A 23,520-nucleotide genomic window follows, 5' to 3' on the forward strand; every position below is an offset into this window, starting at 1 on the left:
AGTTATTCAAGTGCTTCTTTTCTAAAGAAGTTTAATCATTAGAGACAGAATTATAACTTACTGGTATTTTTAGGATTCCTACTCACTGAATTTTTTCTCCTGCTCAAAAGAATTATGGGATGTCTGGGACTTGCAGGGATGGAAAAAGCTCCTAGTTAGTGAAATGGGCCTTTGAGCCAGGCAGACCAGGGTTTAACTTCCAGTGCTGACATTTAATAATATGTGACCTTGACCAAACTCTTAAAACTTTGTGATCTGTGGTTTTCTTATTGGCAAAACGTATGGATAATAAAACTAGCTACTTTGTAAGGCAATATGACAATACATGGCAAGTGCTACCACAGTACCTGGCAGATGCTACGTGCTCAATAAATGTAACAAAGTATTCCTGATAGTAAACTTAATAAAGACATATTGAGGAGTCTCTGGATGTGGAGAGGTCTTCCAGGAATAACTGAATTTGTGGCTTGAGAGTAGATAGAGGATGATACAGGAAGGGAACATAAGAACTTTATGCACCAGAAGATTCATAGGATAGACAGAACAGTGGGAAGACTAAGAGGAGAGTATTAGTATTAGTAATAACTACTTTATGTTTGCATAGACTTTGAGTTTATAACTTAATAAACTTTACTCATAATTTATGCATTATCTCATTGGATTATGATACATATGGTCATCTCTATCACCTGTCAGCTCCTTGAGGAGAGCAATCATACTGAATTTAGGCCCTGGTACCTGTTATCAGTAGCCGGTACATGGTAAGCCGGACGCTCACAGGAAACTGATGCGATTCGTGCTTTATTCACCTGTCAAAGCCTCCCTTCTGTCTTTAGGAAGCTCAGACCTCTCTACCCTGCCTCTTCACAACAGCTCATTATCTCCACCTATCCATGTGACGTCTAGTCTAATGAATACTTTGAGTTAATTATTTTGCCTCAGGTACTGTTTGTCCAAGATGAGATGGGTGAGGTGATCACTGGTCAGCACACTGGGTTGAAATAAGTGGGGTTACTGGAAGGTGGCAGGTAGATGTGTCATGAAGACTAATCCGTAAATGTAGAGAACCAGGAATAAGTAGGAATAAGTTATTCTCAAGTAGGGACATGTCTGGGGGAGGTCCAGGATAAATGACATGAAGAGTAACCATAAAACAGAAAATTATTAAACCATGAGGATTATAATAGAGATGTACATTTACCATATAGAAATATTTAAAAAAAAAAAAAAAAAAAAAAAGCAAGTTACAAAACACGATGCATAGGCCCTGGCCAGGTAACTCAGTTGGTTAGAGCATCATCCTGATACACCAAGATTGTGGGTTTAATCCCAGGTCAGAGCACATTCAAGAAGCAATAAATGAGTGCATAAATAAGTGGAACAAGGAATCGATGTCTCTTTCTCCCTCTTCCCCTCTCTCCCTCTCTTTTCCTCCCTCTCTCCCTCTCTTTCTCTCTCTTTAAAATCAATAAAAGCTATTTAAAAAATCATGATGTGCAGTGCTATGCCATTTCCCTAAAAACAACATGATTATATGCATTTGAAAAATATCTGAAAGAATATATACCATTCATTCAATTATGATTCATTCATTTAATAAACAAATTTTACTGAGTATACACACACGCACACACACCTCTTTTTTTTGTTTATGTATGTAAATTTCTAAATTCCTTCTTCACATTTTTTCATCTTTAAAGAAAAAAAGATCATTCCACAACAATGTTGTCCAGTAGAAACAGAAAGCAAGTCACATATTTAATTTAAAATTTTCTAGTAGCTGCATTAAAAAACTAAAAATTAACAAGTAAAATTATTTTAAAATATATATTATTTCACCCAATGTATCCAAAACACAACCATTCTGAGATGTGGTGTGAACCACATGTTAAGTGTCCAATAGTTACATGAGGTTACAGTACTGGACGGTGAAGTTTTAGGAAGTCAGAACGGAGAACCAATGAGAGGCTCAACTTTTCCATCACAGAGCGTAGCTAATTGTCATAACTGAGGGCACGAATGCCATCTGAGAATCAGGTGGGCTGAACCCGAATGGCACAGAGGTATTCCTGAGTCTAAACAATACATAGTGAGGTTTTTCTAACAATCAGTGTGCTGAGGCCACTCTTAAGATCTGAACATTCCTGGCCTGGCATATTGGGGGACTGGAGTTTTAAGGACTTTGTTTTTTAAGTTTCAGTCCTTTTCTTCTTTCAGACTTTTATCCAGAACCTTAATGTATTAAAGGGATGAAAGCAGAGTCACCTAGTTGAAGTGGGTGGTCGTTCTGCCACAGCAGGCTCCACCGCCTCCCCTCAACCTGCAGCCTGCAGTGTGCTGGCTGACCACAATTCTACAAACCAGGCCTTAGACAGGATACACTCTGGTCCCAGCAAGATGCCCGGTACCTCTGTATGTCATCAGCAAGCCTGGCCAGTCGCTGCTGCCTTCTTAGAGGATTGAGACGCGTTTCTTCAGTTACAGCCCTCATCAGCTGGAAATCAGAGGTTGCCTGGCTAGTCAGTCCTATTAAATGTAAACAAAAATAAAGTGAAAAAAATGAATAGTATACAACGTAACCCCAGCCCATCTCAGGCACAGTGTAAGCTTTTCACTGAAATTGAATCAGATAGCACTCTCCAATAAAAATGCAAGCCATATATGTCATTTTAACTTTTCTAGTGGCCACATTTAAAAAAAATAAAAAGAAAGAAAGGACAGATAAGTCCTGGCCAGTGTAGCTCAGTTGGCTGGGGGTCATCCCGCAAACCAAAAGGTTACCAGTTCAATTCCAGGTCAGGGCACACGCCTGGTTTGCAGGTTCGGTCCTCAGTCAGGGCGCTACAAGAGGCAACCAATCAATGTTTCTCTTTCACATTGATGTTTTTCTCCCTCTATTTCTCCCCCCCCCTTACTCTCTCTCTAAACCAAAAATAAAAATAAGATTATTTTTAAAAAAGAAACAGGTGAAGTTACATTTTTAAATAGTATACAATATTTAACTCAATATATCCAAAATATTATCATTTCAACATGTAATCAATGTAAAAAACTTACTGAGTTATTTTCCCTTTTTTCATACTGTCTTAGAAATATAGTCTGGATTTTATACTCACAGCACATCTCCATCCCCTTAATCGCACTAGCCACATTCAAGTGCTCAATAAACACATATGGCTACTGACTACCATACGGGACTGTGCCGATCCAGAATATCAAACACCACAAACAATAAGCATCCCTCCCTTCAAGGAATATATCCTCATGAGTGTTTCTACTTGCAAAATAAACATACAAACACCATACTGATTCAAGTAATACAAAAACGTAAAAAGCAGAAAGTCCTCCCTTCTTAGTCCCACCCTGTTAATCAAATAAACATGATTAAAGGTACTCAAGACAGTTCTTCAGTATATAGTGAAGATTATCTTCTGGAAGCACATGCAAAAAGAAAATAAGGATCATTTGTCACAAACAGTATACTGGAAGAAAAAGTCTTATCACTTCCCAAACTAGTGAAGTTCAAAAAATGGTGACGAGTAGTAGCTTGGTTTTAGGAAAATATCTGGGGCCTATTTGACATCGAAATAGCAAATGGAATACACGAGGTAACCCAGCAATTTCCAAAGGGCGCTCTGTCCTCCCACTTTTTCTACTATCAAATAAATTACTCAAGGGTTTATTCTCCCTGGGTTGAATTAATGCTCTGGCACTCATCTAACTGAAGGAGGTTCTGCCCACTGCTAAGTATCAGAAGCCTGTGACCAAGAACTTGCTGGAGTATAAAACATAGTCATTACCTGTTAGGAAACAGAGCTCAGGTATCAGGTGGACCATCCGAGCCTCAGCGTTATTTCCCTTGCTTTTCAACAGACTAACAAGCATCGGCTGATGTAGGTCAGATAAAGTAATATCATATTGCTATAGAATGCAAGATTAATCAAGGAAAAGTTAATATGGAAACACTATAAAATGAGCATCTTCGCTTATAAGCAACAAGGTAAACACAAAATGAATCAATAAACAAATTTTTTCAATGAAGAAAAAACATCTCATGGTTACCTACTCATTTCTACTTCCTTCCTCTCAAGTTCTGTCTTTTATATCTGAGGGCCAGTTTTTAATTATCTTTCATAGGGTGACATTGTTTTGTTTCATTTTTAATCATTTCCCTGCTCTCTTCTGAGTTCCATCTAGAGTCAGACTAGTCTCCAACTGGCTCCATGCACAGGGCAGTGACCCTGCTGTGCTAAGTCAATGTTGCATTTCCACCACTGATGACTGACCAGGATGACCCATGCACAGTTGACTGGGTCTAAGCACCCACATTCATTTAAAATTACCTGTACAAAAGCTGGAGGCAAGGTTATATTAAGTCAACCCCAGGATTTCCCAAAGAGCATGACTGTCCTTAACTTCCAGGATTGCAAGACGTTACAGAGAAGCAGCTGTGAAGTCTGACAAATGTGAATCTGACCCCCGAACCTTCTACTTAATTGTACTGGGACACTGGGGAAGGTACCTACCTTTCCTCGTCTATGAAATGAGGAGAATAGCAGCTCTGAAGTGTCCCATGTAAACCACTAGCAACATGTCTGGTTTTTAATCAACTCCTACCTTACCCCCTTTTCCCCTCCTAGACTTAAATTTCAACATTTCACCTGGCCTAAAGTTCATTTCTCTTCCAAAGGCAACGGTTTCGATTAACATTCATTTCCAGTATAATTTACTCAGCACTAATGACAGAACAATTGGAATTATAAATTACAAAATGCCTGGGCACCATGTGATGCTGATATTGATAATTATAATTAAGCAAGAAGTGAGAGTTTCTCAATTTCAATAAGGACTTTTAGTCAGTAAAATAAAAAGCAATTCAGAAAACTGCTATTTAAAGTGGTGATTGCAACTCAAGTTATAGCTAAAAAACTTAGAAAAGCCTTTATAGAAGGAAGAGGTTTTTTATACATGACTTCATTAATTCAGTACACATCTTGTACCTATTATGTTCCAGGAGCTGCAGTGGGTCATTATCTATAAAGCAAGGGAGATGAGAAGCACAAACAATGATATGCTCAATACTTATCTTTTTCCTCCTTTAACCTTAACAAACCTATGAGACAGATATATGAGGAATCACCATCAGAAACTAAACAACTTCCCCAAGGCCCCATAATGGACATTAGCATAGGCCAGACTTATCTCTTAAGACTTGCGGACCTCTGCTTGTTACACCACTCAGTATGGGTCCCAGGGATGGGAAGCGGGGATAGGGAGGGAAAATGGTGGTGGTTAATAAAACAATGTATGGCTCTTAAGTCAGGGAAGGCACCCTAAAGAAAATGTGGGGGTATAAGGACTCCTGAGTAATCTCTTGAGCAAAGCATGTTCCAGGAAGAGAGTATTCTATTGCCCTGGAGCATGGCCAAGAATTCTGCCTGCTAAGCTATGTCATAAGGTAAATTTTATCCTCTCCCCTGCCCCAATTTTCTTAGCATCGGAAAATATGTTTCATGATAAGATAAAACAGAGAAATATAAAGGTCAGTATCAACATGTCTTAAAGTGGGCTACATAATAAGTCAGAGTTCCTTTTCTGGACAGAGAGAAAGACATTCCAGAAAAAGGCAATTTTGTTTCTTTTTCTCCTCAGTTACAACATAACTGTAGTGAGCATAACTCACTTCAAAGAAAGTGAGTGGGATTTTACAATTATTCCCTTTTCAAGATGTCACAGGACCTAAAATCCATCTGCTCAAAGAAGAATGAATTTACCCACGCAGACAAGAATCCCAAATGTTGAACAAACATGGTGTTTATAAACAAACACTGTAGAGCACATTTCATGCACCAGACGCGCGGCGAGGCACTAGGCAACAAGGGTTAGCCAAATGCTGTCCCTGTCCTAGAAGGAAGATGTGCTGGGAGCAGCGTGGTAAGTGCTCAGAGCGCAGCTAGGCTCTTCTCTGACCGTTGACAGGAAGCAGTCAGACAGGACTTCACAAATGAGGTGACACTGGACCATGAAGCTAAGATTTTACCTTGTGGTGAAGGAGAAAGTACAGTGTGGCTTTCTGCAGATGGTAGTGAACATGAGTGAAAGCTGAGGGGCATTTAGTGACAGACAGCGAGTGGACTGGGCGACAGCAGCATGGGGTGTGTGGTGGGAATGCTGTGAGAGAAGAGGCTAAAGCTGAGATGGGGCCCGTACTGTGATGGGAGGGATGAAGAGGGGAGGCTGGGAAAGGGGGGCAGGGTCTCCACGGTTGACCCAGTGCTCCCCATGTGCAGGTGCCGGGGTAAACGCCTGGTGTGCACTATTACCTCGCTCACTGTTTGCTCTGCACCGCAAAGGTAGGCAGACGACCCCCTGTTACAGAGGACACTTCACGCTTAGTGATTTGCCCAAGGCTGCACAGCTCATTCCAGGACCATCTTATCCCAGAGCATGTGCTCTTTACCACATTTCTGGGTGGTGTTTCCAAAAGCTCTCCCTGGTGGCAGTGAGATGACAGATCACAGTGAGGAGAGAGCTGGGGTCGGGAGACCACAAGGGGTGACCAAAATCGCCCAGGTGGGAATCCGGGAGAGGTTCTGTATTGAGGTGGTGAGTGGGGCGGGGAAGGGGCACATGTTCCGGGGAGAGCCCAAGGATAAAAAGACAGCACTCATCTTGGTGACAACCGAAGGAGGAGGTGAGGGTGAGGCAGAACAAGGGAGCAAGCAAGGAGAAACAAGTGAGAAAAACAATGAATTCCTTATGAATTATGTTAGTCTGAGATACCTGCGGGATATTCATGCCAAGATGGTCTGAAAACAGAGATGAGTATGTAATTTAGAAATGGGGGCAAGGCAAAAGGTCTCAAATTATAAAGAAAAAGTCCTATATAAGGGAACCATGATGAATAATAGCATTTAAGGTTTGGGGGAACTTAGGGGGAAAATGTAAAAAATAAATAAATAAAGGCTGAGAAAAAACAATCTGAAACCTAGCAGAGAGCCATTAGGGATGTGCCCCAGGAGTCAAGGTGAAAGGGGTCACTAGTGTCAAATGCCATCAAAAGCCCATTAGGATGAGAAAAGTAAGTGAATTTGACCATTAAAGATCTATTTCCATAGCAGCCAGACAGGATACCAGACTTCAGGAAGGAAGAACTGAAGAGGTGCTTAGAGCTAATGGAGGTGACAACCTTCGAAAGAAACTGGCTAAGAAGAAAAAGGAGATAGTCTTTCCTGACTGGGTAGAAAGGTGACAAAAGGGTTTTCTCGTCGAGTTTTTTGTTTTTTAAAAACAGCTGTGAGATTTTTTTCAGACTCGCTGGAATACGACTGCACATTAAAGAGAAGGAGCCTTTGAAAAGAACTGAAGGTAGAGGTGGGGGCAGGGATGACTGTGATAATTGTGAATCAAACTTACAGAAGCATCAGGAGATTCCATCTATATATGTTTGAATGTCTCCGACGTGCAAGACACTGTGCCAGCCCTGGGTACAGTCCAGAAGGGGAGTCAGACCATTCACATCCTGCCCATAATAATTTGATGCGGGGCAAGGGGGCCTGGGGAGAGCATCATGGGGCTCGCCTAAGAGCTGACAGCTGAGCTGAGTGTTGAGGGTGTTTAGTGACTGGCTGGCTGTGAAGGGGTGTCCAGAAAGAGGAAGCAACGTGTGTGAAAATGCACAGGGAAGTAACTGCAGAACATACAAAGAAAACAGGAGTGGTAAGACAGGACACTCTTGAGGCAGGAAGGGGTCATATTATAAACAGCTTTGGGAACTCTGCCCAGGAGCTTAGTTAGATCTGGCTCCTAAGGAAATAGGGAGCCATGGGAATATTTTAAGCAGGGAAGTGACTTTTTCAGAGATGCTTTTAAGGGAGAGTACTCAGCCTACAGGAAGAAGGACAACAGCAGACTGGATGAGGATCTGGGCCAAGCCAAGGACAGTAGGGATGGAGAAGGGAAAAGTCAGAGAATTATGATGGAGGCACACTCAGCCTGACAGTTTCAGGAACCTGTTGGACTTGGAAAGGCATAGGGAGACCTCTTGAGCTAAGAGGAGGGGAGATGAGGGAGAAAGGTACAAAGTCTTACCTGCTTGTAGTAATCCACATAGGTGATCTCTGTGCCATCCCGCTTCTGAAAGGAGTCCGTGGGCTTCACTGACCAGTCAATGTCATCAATGCGGTAGGTTCTGTTATTGTATCTGGTAAATGCAAGAAACTTTTAACTTTTTTTCAAATTATACAAGATATGCAACAATTTCACTACAATTTTAATTCCAAGTATCAGACTCCAGAATTTCAGAAAGTATAAAAGAGAATAACACAAGAATAGTCACTTTTTAAAAAAATTATTAGTTCTTATTGAGAAGAGTAATAATTAATTCTTCAGTCTACAGGAAGACTTCTGTATTCCAACAAAACTGGCAGAAAAGTTGTTAGACCACAAACTATTTTTCTCACTGATAGACATGCTGACTTCAAGTATATCATTCTTCAATGTTGGAAGGCCAAACCACTGTTCAAAGCTTTCCCATCAGCTTCTGGTGCCACACAGATTTTTTTTGAGCCCCCAGATAGCTTTTCTGATAAAAGCACAAAAAGAGGGCTGCTTCTGGTGTGCCGCTCCACCTCCCATCTGGGCCAGCTCTCAGCAAAATGCAAAGCAGGTCAGCTCAGATCACGCAAAGCTCTTTGTCCCCTTCAGAGCTGTGTGTCTGCAATGTCTCCTACGCCTCTTCCCCTTCTTCCCCAACAGGCACTCTGCTCCTAAACACTAAGGGTCCCCACGACACTTGCAACCAGGGGAGCGATGGGCAGCAGAGGCTCTCCTGGGCTAGTTCCTGAACCTGTCTCCAAGGGCCCTTTTCTCTGATGCCTCCGTGAGTCAAAGCTGCCCTGCCAAGGCTCATTTCTTTCCTATAACACTTTTAGGGGACCAAGGCAGCCCTGCCTGTACTTTCCTGGTGCTTATTCTATGCTAAGCCCTTCCTGTTTCACTGTCGTCAGCTTTGGTACATGCAATCATCTGGTACTATGAAATTTTTCCTGAATGAAGTCAAGAACCTACACACTACCAACCGGCCAGGAGGTGCCTGTCCTGTAACACCCTGATGCTATCCTTATTCCCAAATACTGTAAATAATTCATTCTCTGGGGAAAAGTTTATTTAAAAGCAGGTTTTTACCTTGTAAGGACAATGAGCCCAAGCAGCTGTCTTTCACACATCTGGGTAAAGCCAGACATTCCAGTTTGGTAGCAGATACCAGTCATGAATTCCAGAACAGTCTCATTACGGAGGACTTTATAACTCACATCAGCACTAAACAGAAGCTTGTTTTCAAACTGTGACACAGAAATGGCGAACCCAGGCCAAAGGGACAACCTTAAATAAATAAATAAAAATTTAAAAATGAAGTTATATCAGAAAAACAATAAACATTTTTTAAATTTTTTTATTGTATTTTTTTCCATTACCAATATCCCTCTTATAACCTTTTTCACTTCCACCCCCCCCCACTATCACCACACTAAATATTTTTAATTTGTGGTTTTATATTCCAATTCTCTAGATTTTTATGAAATAATTTTTTCCTCAGTCTAATTTCTTTGAGGTCCTGACTAAAAACTTTAGCTATCTCCAACTGGAATGTCTTTAAACATATATTCAACATAAACCATACTCCTGTAGAGCAGGTTTTTCAACCCTGACACTACTGACATTTTCGACTGGATAATTCCGTGTCAGGAGCTGTTCTGCACACGGCAGGATGTTTAGCGTATCCTGGCCTCTCCCCACTGGATGCCACTAGCAGCCCCCCAGCTGTAAACAATCTAAAATGTCTCTCAATATTGCCAAATGTCCCCTGGGGGACAAAACTGCCTCGGCTGGGAACCACAGCTGAAAGACTGATATGTTTATGGAGAACCACAGCATGAAATTATCCATGTGCAGAAAAGCACACGAACTCAGTGGTGAAGGCAGTGGCAAGACTTGACAATGAGATAAAGAAATGACTGAAATGATACCATGTACAGACATACAAAAGAAACTGCAGCAGAGGCTCTTTTCTATATTTATGAATATCATAGACTGACATCTTAAATAAGAAAAAGTGACAAAATGGCATGAAAGAATAGACAAATATATTTTTAAATGATTTCAGTTTATATTTTGTGTACTTCATTCATTGTGATACTAAGCCAGCCTTCACCAACTCCAGCTCAGTACACATTGGCCCTGCAAGAATTTCTAATCTAGGTGGAAAGAGCATTGATGAATAGCATGCTTGACCTAGACTGATAGACCACTCTGACAGACTGAACTAACATATGGAAAGCCCCAAGTTTTCCTCCACTTGGCAGAAGGTCAAACACCCCGCCCCCATTTTCTATCTTTATGCACTTCTCCCTTTGCTAACATATCTGTCTCTGGGCTTCTGGTTGCCTCTCTGTCTTTAGCATGGCCACATACTTGGAGAGCGGAGTAACAACCAGTTCAAGACTTAGTTCACCACTTTCTCTGTAGCATCTGCTTCCCAGTTTAGGGTGAAAGTTCTGCATGTGTTCCTAAAAGTTCTATAATTTCCTAGGGTAGTTTAGTTGGCTCGTTGGTCTGACCTCTGCTTACCCAATAATTTCCTATCAACCACCCTGGCTTTCCTAACTTCTTTTCAGCAAGAAAACAGAGCACCAACTATGTAGTACAACCTATTTGACTTTCATTATTACTTATCACACATGGAAAATTCAGTTTCTGAATTCCTTCTAGGGTTTATGATAATGATCTAGCACACTAATATAAGAAAACCGGCTGCTAGCTTCACGCTGACACTCACCATTCTATAAAAAACTTGAAAATTAAAAAAAAAATCTATTACTTTTCATACCATGTGCCCTCTCATAGTATAATACTGCATCATAAATTATGATGCTCACATTATAACTATTACAGAGTAACAGAAAACATAAATAAACCTACTTGTGCTGGGGAATTTCCACGGGATCAGAAGGCTTATAGAAGTTCCGTCCAATTTGGTACATGGACAATTTCTTTAAGATCCTGCAAGTATATATATTTTTACTCTTCAGTAAACATCAGTGAGTAACATGTAATTCTAAGTTTGCACCCACCCTGAACATAATGATAAAAATATGTGAAAAGTACAGAACTCTCATTCTTATAGTAGTGGGAAGTTCAGATACTAAATATACATATGCTATATATAAGAACGATCACTTCTTCATATTTGAGAATGACACCACTGAAATGATTTCTGTCTGCCTGGGTTTTACCACAATGATAAGTATGTGGTAGTGATGACTGTGGTTTTAACATTCCGGGTAGTGTGAATGGAGGCAAGGCATGTCTGAAGGCTCTTCTGGCTTCTTCCCTCTTTTGAGACGAGGAGGATGTTTCCAAGGGGGGCTGCTCAAGCTGCCTAGTGCTACCAAATAACTATAGGTGCCTCTTTGGCCAGCTTTGGAAAGAGACACATCACTGATCTGAGGCTGCCCAGGGTATGCAGGAAATGTTGTTTCAGGCCAGAAAACAGGGGCTCCAACTACGTGATCTTGGCTCCAAATGTCACTGAGCCTCAGCCTCCTCATCTGTGTAATGCGAATTTTAATAGTACATGCTTCAGGGCACTTGAGAGAGGATCAAGCAAGATCTAATACAAGAGAAAGAGCTTTCTGACAGAGAAGCACCTTCACAATTACCAGCTGACTTAAAACGGTCCCCTCTCAGGAGGGTACGTGCAAGACTGGCCTCTGAAGAGCACGACGCAGCACTGAACTGAAGTCCAGGTAAGACCCAAGGTAACGGCAAGAAGTGTGACCAGAACGGGAGCAATATATAGGGGAAGTTCCTTCATGTGCGCTACTCAGCAAAACCCAAAACTCCCATCCATATCCATCCAGAGATCAGTGCTGAGCAAAGAACTCCAATCTTAGGTGAACAGGTCATCTTACGGATTCGCACCAGTGGCATGGAAAACAGTGGTTCACATGCTCTGTGTACCCATGTGCCACCTGGTAAGCTTGCTAAAAACATGGATTTTCAGATTCCACTCACGAAATTCTTCACTGGGTCCACTGTGGGGTAAGGAATCTGCATTTTATCAGGCCCCACCCAACCCCCAAGATGCCTTTGAAATAAATGCTTCACATCAGTTTGAAGAGCACTGAATGGTTTAGACACCATCTTCCTTCTGCCAACCCCACCCCCACCCCTGAGTGAGGTCAGACTGCAGATGGTGAGGGCCTTTTACATTAAAATAAATCAACTAGGAGAAAAACAAATGCTTCAGCACTAATGCAGGCACACCTAACTTTTAAGAGGAAGGGGTACAAGGTACAGAAAAGGAAGAGAAGGAAAAAAGCACCCTCCCTGCTACCACGGAGACAGCACAACTCTTGAGTTCTTTGTCTCAGCTCAGACAGTGCTGCATAATAATGATTAATGCCAGGGAGAGGCTGTGATGCACCGGGGTGCACATCATTGCACAGGTGCTTGGAAAACTGCCCTAAGGATGACACTGTTCTGGCATATTGCCTACAAAATGGTTGATTATCTCATTACCCAGCTCTATGCTGAAAGGCATCATTAGCCTAAATTAAATTCACATTTAAGGCACCTTACTTTTTAAAGATGATGCTGAAGACCTGGATGCACACGGGGGAACTTGCCGGTAGCTCCTGCGTCAGAGTGATAATTATCTTCACAGTCTCGCCTCTTCGAGTTTCACTTGACAGTTCTGTGACCTGGGAAAAGAAGTACTTAATATGCACTCTACAGATTACCCCCAAGTGTGCAGAATGCAGATGTGATGAAGCCATCACAATTTAATACACGTTAACAAAAACAAAACTGCAGGTGTTAGTTACCATATAAGCAATGATGTAATCAACGCATTATGTTTGGAAGGGCTACTGTCTCTGTATCTTGCCAATTCTACAAAAGCAACACATCTTTCTACTCTGTCACTTCTTCATGGAGAATCAAAACCAGACTCAGGGTTCAAAGATTCAATCCAAAGAGAATTCCAGAGCAGTGGTTCTTAACTTTTTCAGAGGATGAGGGTGGGGGATGGTGAGAGAGGTCACAAATTACTTTGAGTCTGATAAAAGTTACAGACATTCTCCCAGGAAAATGTCCCATATGTATATATCACAATGATATACATAATGTACCCATTTCCAGGGAGTTCATGGATGCCTAGAAGCTTATCTTGCCCATCCTGGATTCATAGGTTTCAGAGTACAGCCTCTCAAAACTGCTGGGATTATACTCTAAGCATCCTGAAACACCAATTCAAAAGAGCCTATGCAACCAATGTTCATAGCAGCATTATTTACAATTACCAAGTGCTAGAAACAGCCCAAGTGCCCATCTGTAGATGAGTGGATCAAAAAACTGTGGCACTTCTACACAATAGAGTACTATGCAGCAGAAAGAAAGAAGGATTTCCTACACTTCGCGGCAGCATGAATGGAACTGGAGAGTATTATACTAAGTAAAATAAGCCAGGCGGTAAAAGACAAATAAATGCCATGTGATCTCACCTATAAGTAGAACCTAATGAACAAAACAAACAAACAAGCAAAATAGAACCAGAGATACAGGAATAAGGGACAAACTGACAGTGACCAGAGAGAAGGGGGTGGGGAACAACGTAGGAAAGAAGTGGAAGGGTCTGTCAAGGAACAAGTATACAGGACTCATAGACATGAACAACAGGGTGGGGACTGACTGTGGGAGCAGTGGGTAGAGGGGTGGGTAGGGCAGGGGAAAGCAATGAGGAAAAAATTGGGACTACTGTAATTGAGCAACAATAAAACAAAATAAAATGGAAAAAAGAAAAAAAAAGTTTATTCATAAAAGAGAGGAGGAGAAAAGAAGAGGAAGAAAGCAAAGGACAAAGGATAGACAAGAGGGGAAGTAAATGTGGGGAAAGAGAAGAATGTGGTGGAATTTTAAACACAGAAGAAATCTGATTTTATTGATTTTTGAAAAGTCTAGAGAAATCCCTAGGGTTCTTATAATCTGGAGCAATGTTCTAACCATGAAATGAATGCATGAATAGGTTGCTATACCAGCTGTCCAACTAAATTTAAAGCTCCTTTGACCAGACAGGTCTCTGTACAGATTTTAGGAATAAAAGAATAAACAAATCAGTCAGTAAAAATCAATGATCAAGGATTTTTCAGAAGGTTAAGCAATTATAAGAGATCAGTTCATTAGCAAGCATTTATGTATTTTACTCTTATTTTCTATAGTTAAAGAGTAGTTTTCACCACTTTTAGGTTGAACCAAGAATGTGGGGTATAGCCCTGACTGGCATGGCTCAGTTGGTTGGAGCATCATCCCACAAACCGGAGGGCTGTGGTTTCAACTCCTGGTCAGGACACATGCCTGGGTTTGGGGTTTGGTCTCTCAGTAGGGGAGTGTGCAAGAGGTAACCAACCAATGACCGATGACCGATTGATGTTTCTCTCTCTCTCTCACATTGATGCTTCCTTCCCTACCTCTCTCCCCCTCTTCCCTGGGTGAGGATTAAAAAAAAAGTAGGGTAGGAATGGCTCATTGCAGATCCTTTCCTGGGAGCTGAAATATATCATTGACATGATCTTTTGCTTCAGATAAAATTGTAGAGAAATCAGAGGTGGACAGCTGCAGAAAGAGCTCATCAACATCTGGGAGAAGTGTAGCAGCCAGGAGAGATGAGGGGCTCTCACACCGCCACAGAGATTCCAGGACAAAGAATTAAGACAACAAAGCAGGCGGTGATGAATAGTCAGGGTGGGGAGCAGCAGATGGTGCCCACTAAGACCTCTGTTTAGGAACTGTATTCCTAACACCCATCTAAGAGCAAACTCACAGGCGCCCCCTGCACCTCCCCCACCAAACACCAAATCCTCCTTGCTTCCTAGGTCTGTTGTTGGGCCCCGCCCCCTCCAGTCCCTGGGCTGCCAGCCTCAGAGTGAGCTTTCACTTCCCCTCTTCCACCCACTATCTAATCAGCTGGCAAGTCTCAGCACTTCTACACCAGCCAGGTCTCTAATCTGTTTCCACTGTTCCCATACCATTCATTTACTCCAGAGCTTAGCCTCACTTTGGAATTGGACAGACCCTGGTCCTCTGCCTCTTGCAGCGCGTACAATATGGAGCGAGTTACTTCAGCTCTTGAAGACCTTTCCACATCTTTAAAGTGAGAGTGAGTCCAGGGCTGTGAAAACTAAGTGAGCTAATTCACAGATCTTATCCTTATCTGAAGCAGTGCTTTGTACCTTTCTTCAAGCCTTTTGGACATCCTACCCAGATAATTCCAGTCATACTTCATTAATAATTTTCCCCCTTTCTCACATTAAGCATTCAAAAGGATGTTATCAGAGTAACTGTCATGTAGTTTACAGCTCCCATGGAAACTCCCTCTCAATGGCTTCAGCGGCCCATGGAGAAAAGTCTGTATAGCTCAACAGGACTTTAAAGCTCTCCCTACCTTCTCAGTCACAACTTCCATTCCTTCCTGGCTAACCTTGAACTCTCAGAAGTTTCTAAAGCATGCCCATCACGTTTCAAAATTGTGCCCTTGCTCCCTCTTCTGGCCCTTCTGTCTAGGAATTCACCACCACCACCACCACCCTCCTTCACTGATCCAAATCCTCCCCTAAAAACAAATTAATTATCACTCCCTCTGAAGTGACCTGCTGGAATGATCTTTCCTTTCCTCAAGCTCTGTATGAAGACCTTAGGCAAGATACTTAGCCTCTCCAAGGCTCCAGGGTGATGAGAGGATTAAATGAGATCATGCATATAAAGAGCCTGGCAGAGTAAGCGCTCAACAAGTGTAACCTGGTGGGTGTAACACACAGTATAGATCTGCTTAACCCAGCAGATGTACTGGGGTAATCTTGACCACAACCAAGCATAGTGCCTAACACCTAGTAAGTGCTCAGTAAATGTTAGCGTAATAAAACCACCAGTTATTATGCTATTTATTTTATTGCTTGCATGCGTTTATTTGTAAATAGCTTCAGTACTAAAGGAAAATCTTGACAACAAGAGGCTTTTGTTATCGATCCTTGTTTCTTCCATGGTGGCAGCACCCTGCTAGACACACAGTAGGATCTTTCTAAATGTAGAATGAATGCATGAGAGCGGCAAAGAGATGGGACCGGTGATAGGAACCTAGACTGTGGCCACAGAAGCACAGATAGGATCTGGAGGACAGTGGAAGACTGGGAGGCAGCAGAACAGGACTTCTAGAACTGCACTATTTGGGAGCACAATGAATCAGTGGAGGAGCTCTTTCAACTAATACAAGCAACCAACGAAGTTTGTAGTGTATAGAGGAGAGTGCAGGATTTAGCTTGAGTCAATATCAAGACAAAATAAGGTGAAGTAGTAATATCTTCATTAGGACACTTTCTTTTCACTATTTCTTTTCCACTGTCATTGGGTGGCAGGTCATGTGTGGATAAGGAATAAGACAACATACTTTCGTCTAAACCTAGTATCACCTGTGTCTGAGAAGTGACATCAACAGGCTTGATTTGTTCCACCATGTTTTTTTAAAATAATTTATTTATTTGTTTGTTTATTTATTTTTAGAGAGAGGGGAAAGGAGAAAGAGAGGCAGAGAAACATCACGGTGTGGTTGCCTCTCACTCGCGCCCCTAACTGGGGACCTGACCTTCATCCTAGTCATGTGCCCTGGCCAGGAATTGAACAAGTGACACTTGGTTCACAGGCCGATGCTCAATCTACTCAACCACAGCAGCCAGGGTTTGTTACACCATGTTTTTACCATCTATTTACTCACCTGCCTCCTCATTAAATTCCATCACCAACAATAAGAAGGTGTATTGCACTTACTACATGCTTATTTTGAATGAAAAGTGAATAATATTAACTTATTCCCAGCATCTGTAAAATTTCTCCACTTTGTTTAGGTACCTTAAGTGAACTAGATCATTCAAGATGGGGATCTATATAATAATTATAAAATATCTAAATTTCCAAATTGTTACTACAATATATCTATAAGCAAGATGATCTTAAGTGATTACAATAAATTTAAGATATATCATTTAAGTATGAGAGGCCATATTAGCATGCTATCAAAATCTGGTCATATGACAAAATACTGAAGGATCAATAAGAACTTAAGATAAATAAAAATGTTTCTAAATTTTTCAAGTCTTTAAATTTAATTACCTGGTATAATTTTAAAATTCCATACTCAGATGAGATAAACACTCAAGTAGCTCCCATAAATTTCAGGTTCTCATAAAGTGATAAAGGCTCCATGAGTGCTCAGAAATGCATTTCTTGAGGAAACTTACAAAGATTTACATGGAGTCTAGAAATGTATGCTATTGATATCACTCTGTTCAAAATGGTGAACTAACAGATTAAATTTTCCAAGGAATAAAAGTATAAAATTTTAACCCAATGCTGTGTTTTAATTTTTCATATAGAACTTGGCTCTTTTTTCCTTGCTTTAGAACAAAGCATATGATAAAAATTTCAATACCAGTATCTTTGTTTTAAGACTAAAAGCGGAAAAAAGAATATGAAACATGTAATGGTCACATGATTAAAATATATCTTTAAGATTAATATCAGTAACTCATACTTCATATGAGACAAGTCATAAAATAAATGAGTTTTAGAATCAGAGATTAATGTAAAGTTATTAGGGCACATCGGCACAACTGTGCAGGAGCAAAAAGAAAAAAACATAAATTTAAAGCCCTGAAGCCACAGGCTAAATGGTGTTTCTTAAAGTTTTACCTATTTTGAGAAAAGTTTTAAAAGGATGCATATCTCAAGGACACGTAACCAAAAAAAAAAAAAAAAAAAAGCAGTGTTTGTATTATAGCTCTTATTTTTAAAATTCCAGACCATCAGCTTCTTAATTAAAGCAATTACTAATGAGGTCTTACTTAGGAAGTCCTTTTGCTCTCAGACATGGGAATAGGAAAGAGGAAAAGAGTGTCATGAAAATCTGCTAACCTCTTAAATATATAGGAATGAGCATAAATATATGCATGTGTGTATATATATGTAGTAAAAAGTAGCTATACTGTACCTTTTCTTCTAGTTTTTGTGAGAGAAAAAGGATGGTGCCATCAAATGCTTTTGCTCTGTTGGAAAGTTCCTTATGACTATAAAGCAAAGCAATTCGCACGCTTCTCGATTCCAAATCTGGCATATATGTCACGTGATACTGGTATAGCTGCCAGTCTGGGGGCAAATCTAAACTAAAGAGATTTGTGACCAGTTTCACAGGTATTCCACTGGAACCTGAGGAAAAACAAATAAAAAACATTTTTTAACAACAAGAAAAAAGGTCACACCATGTTAATACTAATCACATCATTTAAAAAATGTATTTGCATATACATAGTTGTTGCTGTAAAGCCAGCATTCTTAGTCAGTAACACAAAACAAGCTCTAATAACCTGTAGCCTGATGACCTCATGGAGTTCCATAAACACAGGTTTGGGAATTTAAAAAGCATTGTGTGCTCATGAGAGCATAAGAGCAGACACTGACATTCTTGTCCCTGGGAGAAAGGAAGCATCTGAATTCAGTGACTCTAGAACTCCTTCCAGAGCTCTGATTCTGTGCCATTCAAGTTAGGTCAACTAACATTTTAGGATGCTTCTCTCAGATTATATAGACACTGTCCTGTTCTCACCATGAATACAACCCCAGCCTCTTGGAAATCCAGATAATCAAGTTAACCATACTTCTGAAAATCCTGAAACAGTTCAATCGGTGGCCACACTGCTCTCCGAGTCCCAGAGAAGGACCTCAGAGATTGAGGGGAGGGTGGAGAAGAGAGGAAGACTTGACACATCTCCCCTAGGTGAAAGCAGGGCCAGTAGGCTTCTATTTTTTACGGGCGTCAGTGGGGAGGCCCATGGGTGTTTCCAAGAATTTCATTCCTTATAAAATGTTTTATTCACCTCTTCAAAGTCTACAGGACAAATTCAGAGATGGCCACAGTATAGCTGGTCAGTGTTCGAGGTGGCCTAAGTTCCCACCAAGGCAGAATCCAGAAGGCCACTATGAGGAACTTCTCACCTCTCCTTGAAGGGAATCATCCAGTGTTTGTCTTACAGAAAAGAATTCTGTCAAACAGGCACTATTTTGTGTCTCTCATGGAGAAAAAGGAAACGTGAGCCCCCAAGGTGGTAAGAAAGAAGAAAGTATAATATCACATGTGTCTTAGTATTCCCTCAGCGTCTGCCTGTGGTATAAATCCCTGTGGTATAAATCCGTTAGGAGCAAGGAATTATTGTGCTATTTTAATTAAACAAAAGCTTCTTTTGTTCTTCCAGATCCTGAGGCAATGACAACATAGCTTAGCCAATCCTATTAATGGACAAAGAGAAGTCATCCTAGAATATCAGAACTGGCAAGATCCTTCGAGATCATCTACACCAGTATTTGCAAACTAATCATGACCCATTAGTGCTGCAGTTATGAAAGTACATGAGGCAAACCATCATGTCTCATGAGAGGACTATACCACAATGGAACTGGATCAGAACCCCTTGCATGGAGTTAGGGCAAGCACTGCTACATAAAAACTTGTTTCAATTGAGTGGATGTACTGCTGGATAATACTCATGTATCTATTTCTTATTTTGCTGCATGGTTTTTAAAAGTTTGAAAAAGACTGATGTGCAGTAGGGAGTCATAAGTTTTGGGAGGGAGTCACAAAGCCTTTGGAGAATCCAAAGAAAACAAGAGACCCACTTCCCTGAAAATGCTTATGTCCACAATTCTGGGTGCAATTTCAGGGGTGAGCCTGGAATCTGGCTTAAGAATTCTAGAAATAGGCAACATCTTTTTTTTAGCTGAAGTAAAAAACATTATTATCCCCATATAAGAAAAGGATTGGGAAAGAGTCAAAACATCTTTTTAAACTCCTATTCCAAATGTAAAGAGAAAATTTTTTCAACAGTGAAATGTTTTGAAGGAAATGTTACTATTTCTATTAATAAAAGAAAGAGTGAGGCTAAAACAACTAGCATCTAGGTAATGCCTTCAATATAGCAGATGGTTAATAAATGGCTTTTAAGTCAACATATGAACTCATTTATTTTATATCTACAAATTAAAATACCTTAAGCAAGATTTGGTGACATTAAAAAAGTAAGTGACATAAGGACTGGTTACCTGTTTTGCAATCTCTCACATGGGCCAACTTCTCTCTGGTACAGACACTCAAATCCATGAAATCTTGTCTGATTTTTCCACCTCTTTCCAAGAGGGCACATTCAGGATTATCAGAAGATATGCCATTTTTATCTAAAATATGAAGAGAATTAATAATAGCTTATATTTTATTCTAGTGATATTGTTTATAACTGCTATATCAAAAATTCATCTATAAACAAAACTCAGATTTTTGTGGTTTTTCATAAAACTGGCCAACATTGCTGAAAACAATCATGATCATACAGAAATCTTTAGTGGAAAAATTAAAAATTGTGAAGAACACATGGCATGTTTTGTTAGAAATAACAGACCCTGAGTTAGTCCTCCCTCATAATGTTTTGGTCTGGTCTAATTCTCCTCTTGGCTAAGAGGAAGCTCTATCTCCCAATATCCCACTCCAAAGCCACTTAGGAAGAGTAACTCCTTCAGCTCTTATGTAACAAACACCCAGAAGACCAAGAGTGTCCACACCAGTCACAAGCAAGGAAACACCCAGAACATTGCCATCAGTTTTTATACTAGATTATTCCCTTGAGAATGAAAGCCAACATTTCACCTTAGGGCATATCCCTCATAGTTAGGTTCTAGAAAATATGAAATTAAAATCCAATGACTATATTCTGTTAAAATTAGTACAAAAAGATCTTGATTTTAATTTTTTATTGTTTTTTTATTACCTTTTAATCCCCTTATACACTCCCCCCTCCCACAGTCACCACACTGTTGTCCATGTCCATGAGTCCTTTTTCCTTTTTGCTCAGTCCCTCCACTCCCTACTCTCCCCCTGCCTTAGATGTCATCCTGCTCTCTATCCATGAGTCTGAGAGATGCTGATTTTTAGATGCAGCTTTGGCTCTCTGAAGTCAACATGAAAATATAAAAATACAGAATATTATGACAAGGTGATATGACTCACAGTATGATGACTTTCTAGAACTCTGACTTGACCACTGTCCTTTGATAGAGTCACTGAATGCAACTACCCCAAATGATGCCATCACTTTTGCTCAAAACTGCCGTCTAAACCCTTCTCAGTGAAGTCCGCATCTCCCAGGAAAATCACAAAAATTTGTTAAGTTTTAAAAATTATTCTCACTAGATTATCCATATCATTCACCACTCATGGTTTTGAAAGATATTGGATGGTTTCTAAAAATTCAGTCTTCCATAGAATGTTAGCTGCAGGGGTAAAGGGAAGAGGAATGGGGAGTTATTGTTTAATGACTACAGAGTTTCAGTTTTAAAAGATGAAAAACGTCCTAAAGATGGATGGCAGCGATGGCTGCCACTGGACTGTATAATGAAAAATGGTTAAAATCGTAAATTTTGTGCTACATATATTTTAGCACAATTTTTAAAAATAAATAAAAATTCACTCTACTCTCAATAGATGAAGGGTTTCTTCCCTCACTTGCTAGTCACAAGAATGTGTAGCAGACACGGAAATAAAGTCCCAAGGAGAAGTCACGATAGGGTTTGAATGGTGGCAGTGGCAATGCCTGAGGCAGGTCTTCTGAGGGACCACATTCACTTCTGTGAGTTCAGCTTACAAGGGGTACCTGAGCAGGGCTAGAAAAACTCCAGCAGAGCACAAGAGAACCAGGCATAAGGTGGGTGGAAAGACTGATGATCTTAAGAATCTAGAAGAACCTAAGAACTTGGAGATTACATGGTTATTAACAATTAATCACTTAACTTCATGGTCAGAGCAAGGGAGATGGTTAATAGATTTCAACAGTGGTTATGGGCTGAACTGCATATCCCCAAAATTCCTATGTCAAATTCCTAACCCCTAATATGTCAGAATGCAACTGTATTTGGAGACAGGGTCCTTAAAGAGGCAGTTAAGTTAAAATGAGATAATCAGTATAGGCCTTAATCTAGTATGACTAGTGTCCTTATAAGAAGAGATTAAGGCACAGACAAGTACAGAGAGATGATGTGAAAACACAGGAAGAAGACAGGCAGCCATCTAAGCCAAGGAGAGAGGCCTCATAATAAACCAACCCTACAGAAATCTTGATCTTGGACTTCTAGCCTCCAGAATTATGAGATAATACATTTCTACTGTTTAGGTCTCCCAGTTTGTGGTACTTTGTCATGGTAATCCTAGCAAACTAGTGTTCTGAGCATGCCAACGCACACAGTGTGATAGAGGCAACTTGGAGTAGCATGTTGACAAGTATCCTGAGAGTAAATCTGGATTTGCAGGGAAGAGAGCTACCATCAAACAGTGACATCTACTACTAGTGGGGAAGGAGGAAGAGAGCAGTGGCAGCAGGCACTCCAGACTTCCGCTATCCCTGAGAGCTTCTGGCACTGACATCTACACGTCAAAGAATTTTAAAATACCTTTTCATAATTATTCAGTGAACAGAAAGAATCTGAAAACTAGCTTCCTAATATCTGTGGAGTCCCAAATGCCAAACACTGTCAGCAAATTCAGCAGCAGGCTCTATGTTTGGGAGTCCCAAAGAAACACAACGAACACAGGGGATGCTTTGAGAAAAGGCAAATGTGATGCTCAAGAAGGCACCCTACTGCTATCAAGGCACAGTGGAGTCACTCCGGTTCCATGCAGATGGAACAGAACTGAATGGAACAGAATATTGCACTTACATTGCTGTGAAATCCTGCTTGTTCCCACGAAGCTATTACTGGATGATGCTTCATTGTCACTAAGATCAGCAGATAGAGGCTAAAATGGGCAAAAAAAAAAAACCTTGTTTTGGTCTGATTTGAGATGTTAATTTGTAAACCAAAATGTTATTACAAAAAAACCATATCATGTCCTAAGTCATCAGACTGCCATGAGCTGATGTTGACAGGTGATGCTTTAGGGCTGGTAAGAAATTGCCTACTCTAGAAAAAAGGAAAAGGACGAGCTATAGTATTCCCCATTCCTCAAACTTTAATTTTAGTAACAACTGTCCTAGATACAGCCGTTAGACCCTGGAGGTGTGAAGAGAGAGAGATGAGACCCTTGAGTCAGGAAGCTCATCAGAGGGAAGCTAGTCCAGATGAGCACGGCCCCATGCTTTCATGGCCCACAGACATGGGCCTCCAATGGGAACATGTTTGTAGCAAGAAAATAAATTGAGCCCAGAGCATCTGGGCTAGTCAGATGATGACTGTCCTGAATAGCACTTTCCAAATTAATTCATAAAATAGGCAAAAGAAACCATTAATGCTCTTTTTTTCTTCTTTAGTCAATTGATTGGGGTGACATTGGTTAATAACATTATATAGGTTTTATATAATATCCATAATACATCATCT

General features: G+C 40.6%; 1 protein-coding gene across 1 annotated transcript in view; it reads right to left on the reverse strand.

Annotated features, from left to right (window-relative positions):
• PIWIL4 (piwi like RNA-mediated gene silencing 4) overlaps positions 1–23,520 on the reverse strand; it is a 41,293-nt gene that overhangs the window by 16,893 nt on the left and 880 nt on the right. Inside the window, 11 exon segments of the mRNA XM_090267841.1 lie at positions 2,409–2,526; positions 3,801–3,921; positions 8,092–8,203; positions 9,187–9,384; positions 10,981–11,061; positions 12,643–12,764; positions 18,098–18,312; positions 20,200–20,331; positions 21,158–21,242; positions 21,245–21,288; positions 22,861–22,939. Coding sequence (XP_090123967.1) covers positions 2,409–2,526; positions 3,801–3,921; positions 8,092–8,203; positions 9,187–9,384; positions 10,981–11,061; positions 12,643–12,764; positions 18,098–18,312; positions 20,200–20,331; positions 21,158–21,242; positions 21,245–21,288; positions 22,861–22,939 — 1,307 coding nt within the window.

This window comes from Furipterus horrens, unplaced genomic scaffold, assembly GCF_987537825.1.
Source record: "Furipterus horrens unplaced genomic scaffold, mFurHor1.1.pri manual_scaffold_2, whole genome shotgun sequence".
Classification (NCBI taxonomy): Eukaryota; Metazoa; Chordata; class Mammalia; order Chiroptera; family Furipteridae; genus Furipterus; species Furipterus horrens.